A 6274-nucleotide genomic window follows, 5' to 3' on the forward strand; every position below is an offset into this window, starting at 1 on the left:
GATCAGTCACGGTGACGGCTAACGCGGAGCAGAACCTTCTGGAACATCACGGAATATGTCAGGAATCACAGAAGCACCTGGTCGTGACTGTTGAACGAGGCAGTACAGTACGTGTTTTCAGAGAAATAATACCTAGACTATGACAGGTGTTTCTCTCAATGGACGATTTATTATTACATTTAATAATAATAATAATAATAATTGATTTAATTTGTATAGCGCTTCTCAATGACCCAAAGACGCTGACAATAGGCAAAACGAAAGAACAGAGAAACATAGAACCACAGGAAAACAAGCAACAGTATGAGTACACAAGAACATACAACTGTGAGTAACAAACAACAAGTTCAGAAGCCAGTAGGGGAGACAACCAGGGAAGTAAGGGAGGGGGAGGGAGGGGGCGAGGGGCAGGAGAGGAGAGAAGGTAGGGAAGGGGAAGGGGAAGGGGAAGGGGAGGTGGTAGGTTGGAGGAGGGTGGTTATGGGTAGGGAAGGTTGTGTGCTTGGGAGAACAGGTCGGGTTTGAGTCGGGATTTAAAGGTGGAGAGTGAGGGAGAGTCTCTGATGGTCTGAGGGAGGGTGTTCCCGAGTCGGGGTGCAGCTCGTGAGAATGCCCGGTCTCCAAAACCTTTTAGTTTGAATGACCGGACGGTGAGGGAAGCAGTGGAAGAGGACCGGACGGATCGGTTAGGGCGGTAAGGGAGGTAAGGGAGAAGGAGGTCAGTCAGATAGGGGGGGCCAGGCTATGGGGGGCTTTGAGGGTGAGGAGTAGTCATTTGAAATTGAAAGTGATATACCGGATATTTCTATATGAATGTCCACATTCTACTGTTGTATGTATCCATGTACGTATTAGGCATGATGCACGCTGCTACTCTTTGAATCTCGCTCCCTCTGACACGGCCCAATGGTCTCGTGATGTTCTGGAGTGACCTCGCGATCAAAGGTTCCCGTCCGTTCTAGCGTTCGTCAGACTGACACTGGGCCAAATGCTTCTAATCGCCTGTAGTAAGTAAGTCCTCTCTGCCGGAAACCACGGTAACCGAGCAGACTTACGTGATTTGCAAACGATCTGAACCTTGTTAAATAAAAGCCCACAACCGCCTCACGCCATTTTGCATTGCAGCTGTGGAGGTTGGATTCTGCCGTGGGGTAAACAGTTATCATGCTGTAAACCATATTCATAACACAATGTAACGCAGTGACTCCATATTCATAACATGAGCCATGAGCGACAACTAAGGGTACAATAGTGACACTTTGTAAAGAGGCAGTTCACCCATTTTGGACATAATCTTGCACATCCAAAATGAATGAATGAATGTATTTGATCATTCATAAAAGATACATATAAAACTGCCCAGCAGGAATACATGCATTTCAAATATCATTGAGGTTAAAAACACAATAAAGCCAAAACAAAAGGCTTATTTCCATTGTGGACCTCTGGGGGTAGGGGGTGGGGTATGGTGGGCAGTTGGCTGGCAGAAACAGTATAGACAGTGAGTTACACTGAAGCCCAAATACAAAAATACAAAACAAACCACACAATTTCTTCAAAATCTTTAAACAGTTTTGCACGCATGAATTTAGTTATTGTATAGTTATAGACAGTTATTGAGAGTAAACTAACTGTTATTGAGAGAAAGTAACTGTCTACCCTCTCCAGCAGGTGGAGCGGGTAGACAGTTTTAAAGTCCTCGGCATCACCATATGTGATCATTTAAAATGGGATGTTAACACCAGCCTCATAATTAGCAAAGCCCACCAGAGGCTCCACTCCCTGCGCCAGCTTAAAACGTTTGGTGTGTCCAGGGAGGCGATGCTCAGCTTCTACAGAGCCACTGTGGAGAGTGTCCTTACCTTCTCAATGACTGTGTGGTACGGAAACACCACCGTCCATGATAGGGGACATCTAGAAAGAACTGTACGCACAGCGTCAAAAATCATCGGCTGTGATCTCCCCTCTGTGGCCTCCATTTATGCCACACAAATCAGGCGGAAAGGGGAGAAGGTGATCAGGGACCCTTCTCACCCTGCTTACGACCTCTTTAACCCCCTTCCCTCTGGCAGAAGACTCCAAAGTCTCAGGTGCAGGACATCCCGTTTTAAAAACAGTACATATCCTGAGGCTGTCCGTCACCTGAACTTAAGTACAAATGTACAGGCACTTTGCACCACTAGGGCTAGCACCAGCCGACAGGCACTTTAAAGCCCAACATCCAGGTTTAACCCTACTGATCAATTATGGGTAGTTTACATCATTGGTATATAATTTCATTATTTATTTTTTTCCATTTGACACCGGAAATGCCACTTCGAAAGAGTTAAAAAGGTCCATACACGAATAACATGCACACGCGAATCAAAAAAGCTTATCAAACACCGACGTCACTACAGGTGCATATTAATGAGCCGAATCTAAAAGCTTATCAGACGCTAGCACGGCCGTGACGTCACTTCAGGAAACGTATGCCTTATGCCCGTCCGGGTCATAGTACTAGATCAATGGTGGCCCACTCGGTGCATCACAGTTAGCCTATAGCTCCGCCGTCCCTGCTACAGTCGGGACCACTACAGCTCCGCCGTCCCTGCGGGTGGTTCTCTCCTCTTTGTGTGCCCCCGTCCTCGCGGGTGTCCTGCGGAGGAGCTTGTGGACGCGACAACAGCGGCGGCCGTAGGGTGTTTGAGCCTGTCGCGTTAATTAGCTCATAGCTATCGTGTACCACTAGCCTTTACGGGCTCGAGCACCCTACGGCTGCCGCCGTTGTCGCGTCCATGGGCCCCCCGGCAGGGTACCCGTGGGGACGGGGTGTACAGAGAGGAGAGAACCATTTTGGGTCGGCCGTTCATGCCGGCCAGCGAGCCGGATGTCGGGATATGTTGTTAGCACAATAGCTACCAAGCTAAGCTATGTTAGCTACTAACGTTATAAACACAATATGTGTACAACGACACAATGATTTACATTATTACAAATATGGTAAAGTGGTTGTGGCTTTTACAAATAGTGGTTAGCTTTAGAGATGGATGGCTATAATCACGGAGCAATAGTGTTAGGTGAAACAGATACATTTTCATTCGGCTAGTAGTAGCAAGCATATATCTATGGTAGCAAGGCTCTCTGCCTGCAGTGCCTGCCACTAGCTGTGTGTGACTCTCAGCGCCCCCTGGTGAGCCCCCTGGTGCCCTGCACCTGTTGTGACGAGATAATTTCGATTACACACGCACGTTATGAACCATTGATTAAAATATCCACGTGCGTGGTGATTGTGTTAATGTGTTGGGCAGACAAAATGTTTGATAAAAACGCTAAAACTGGGTCAATTTCAATACTTTTTTTCCCCTTCTTCATGAAAGTCACCGTTGGCCTAGTCCACATTGTTTATTGAACAAAAATACAACGTGAAGGTTGGCCTTTAAGGCAATATGCACTTTAAACTGGAACACTGAGCTATTTATTTTAGGTACTGTAGCATTTTTTCTTTTTAATTATTTGTGTAAAACTTTTATTGTGGGGATTGTATTGCATGTATTCTTGTGTTTTTATATTGTATGTTTTTATAATGTACTGTATGTGCTGGCACCAAGACAAATCCCAATCAACCATGTGTTGAAATGGCAATAAAGTTTTCTATCTATCTAAATTAGTTGGAATATGGCCACCAGTGACGTCATCGGAGGCATTGTATTGTGTTAATTACAGCTCAAGGAAATGATAAGGTAGCAGTCCCTATGCATGGTAAATAAAGTGCCCCATTAACATTTAAAATGTATTTTTGGTTATTTCTCCCTTCCAGAGACTTGTCATGTTTAAGAGGATAGGGGGGTTCTGTAGTTGTCCTTCCAATTCCACCAACAACAAAAAAGCTAAAAGCATTGTTGTCATCCCTCCTCATTAAAACCAAGACAATAATAATAATAATAATAATAATAATAATAATAATAATAATAATAATAATAATAATAATAATAATAATAATAATAATAATAATAATAATAATAATAATAATAATAATAATAATAATAATAATAATAATAATAATAATAATAATAATAATAATAATAATAATAATAATAACACACACATGTTGTACATCAGGGATTCCACTGAACTAATAAATCTGTTCTGACGTCTGAAACGGCACCTCTTTTCGTGCCTTCCTCCACCCCTTCACCCCCCCCACCCTCCAGATGAACATGGACCCTCAGAGCGACCGTCTGCCTCACTACTTCAGCGCAGCAGAGAAGTGGCCGGGGAAGATCCACGAGCCTCTGGACCAGGGCAACTGTGCCGCCTCCTGGGCCTTCTCCACTGCAGGTGAGGCCTTATAGGGCAACTCCTGGGCCTTCTCCACTGCAGGTGAGGCCTTATAGGGCAACTGGGCCTTCTCCACTGCAGGTGAGGCCTTATAGGGCAACTCCTGGGCCTTCTCCACTGCAGGTGAGGCCTTATAGGGCAACTGGGCCTTCTCCACTGCAGGTGAGGCCTTATAGGGCAACTGGGCCTTCTCCACTGCAGGTGAGGCCTTATAGGGCAACTGGGCCTTCTCCACTGCAGGTGAGGCCTTATAGGACAACTGGGCCTTCTCCACTGCAGGTGAGGCCTTATAGGGCAACTGGGCCTTCTCCACTGCAGGTGAGGCCTTATAGGACAACTGGGCCTTCTCCACTGCAGGTGAGGCCTTATAGGACAACTGGGCCTGTTGGCTGTACACGTCAGACTCAGTGTAGCGCGCGCAGCAAGTGGGCAAAAGAAACGTAATCCTGGTCAGAACAACGTGGCAGACTACAATATATTTTCATTTGTTAGCCATGCTAGCGATCTAAACAATCAATCCATGCCAAAGCTAGATGTGTAAAAGGTGAAAGACTCCAAAGACTCCAAAGACTCCAAAATTACATCCAGCCGTTTTCGTTTGAAACTACTTTCAGTCAGGGGAGTGCCGTGGTTTCTCCATAGAGTCCCGTTGAACTTATTTTAGCGCAGCAGCTCACGCAGGTAGTGGGCAACTTAGTCACGTGACCCAGTTGGTATTGCTGATTGGCTTGAACACGGTATGTTTGTAAACAGTGAACAGGTCTATAGCCTACTTCATTTGACATGGTAAAAAGCCATGTATTGCTATGGTACCAACTTTGTAGGCTACTTGGTATAATCCAATTGTTATAATCCAATTCAAACCATGATACCGAGGGTTATATCATGGTATTTCTGTGACCAAAATATTATGATTAAGTTGTACATTACAGAGTGAATAAATTAATAATAAGATACAGTTTTACATTACAGAATTAATCATTGAATAAGATAACCCTTGTATACTGCGCATTAGAACTAAAATCCATTGTGTCATGTTCTTTTCTAGCGGTGGCGTCAGACCGGATCTCCATTCAGTCCATGGGTCACATGACCCCTCAGCTGTCCCCACAGAACCTCATCTCCTGTGACACGCGCAACCAGGGGGGCTGCGCCGGGGGACGTGTCGACGGGGCCTGGTGGTACCTCCGACGCAGAGGGTAGGACACATTTCACGGTGACACCTAACGATGCTCTACTACAATGACATTAGTGATTACGACCAAAAAAAAACACAATTGGTCAAACTTTTGGCTGATAGCCTTTGAGAGATTCAATACTCATTTTACATAATTGCCAGCTAGATGGAAAGAGGAGTGTATATATAAACTACTAAGTGATCTGCTTTTTACATGTAATTGTATTTGGTGAGATCTTCGTACTCCTTATTTCAAATGATTGCAAATCTTTGTAAGTGTATCTTTAAAACACAATTACTGTCACATTTTACAACAAGACGTGACCTCAACATCATTCTATTGTTTTATTATCTTGTACTCTTTTTCTCTCTCTCTTTACTTTTCCCCTCCATCTCTCCCTCTCTCTCTTTCCCTTATCCCTCCATCTCTCTCTCCCTCTCTTTCTTTCCTTTATCCCTACATCTCTCTCTTTTTCCTTTATCTCTCTCCCTCTCTCTCTTTCCCTTATCCCTCCATCTCTCTCTCCCTCTCTTTCTTTCCTTTATCCCTACATCTCTCTCTTTCCTTTATCTCTCTCCCTCTCTCTCTTTCCTTTATCCCTCCATCTCTCTCCCTCTCTCTCTCTTTTCTGTATCCCTCCATCTCTCTCTCCCTCCCTCCCTCTCTTTTATTTCCCCCTCCATCCATCTCTCTCTCTCTCTTTCCTTTATACCTCCATCTCTCTCTATCTCTCTTTCCTTTATCTCTCCATATCCCTCTCTCTCTTTCCTTTATCC

The 6274-nt window shown here is 44.6% G+C and overlaps 1 protein-coding gene across 1 annotated transcript in view; it reads left to right on the top strand.

The window, feature by feature from the left end:
• Positions 1-6274, top strand: part of tinagl1 (tubulointerstitial nephritis antigen-like 1) — a 125286-nt gene that overhangs the window by 91617 nt on the left and 27395 nt on the right. Inside the window, exons 6-7 of the mRNA XM_084312010.1 lie at positions 4194-4320; positions 5369-5519. Coding sequence (XP_084168136.1) covers positions 4194-4320; positions 5369-5519 — 278 coding nt within the window. The remainder of the gene's footprint in view (positions 1-4193; positions 4321-5368; positions 5520-6274) is intronic.

This window comes from Notolepis coatsorum, assembly GCF_963971535.1.
Source record: "Notolepis coatsorum genome assembly, chromosome: 4".
Classification (NCBI taxonomy): Eukaryota; Metazoa; Chordata; class Actinopteri; order Aulopiformes; family Paralepididae; genus Notolepis; species Notolepis coatsorum.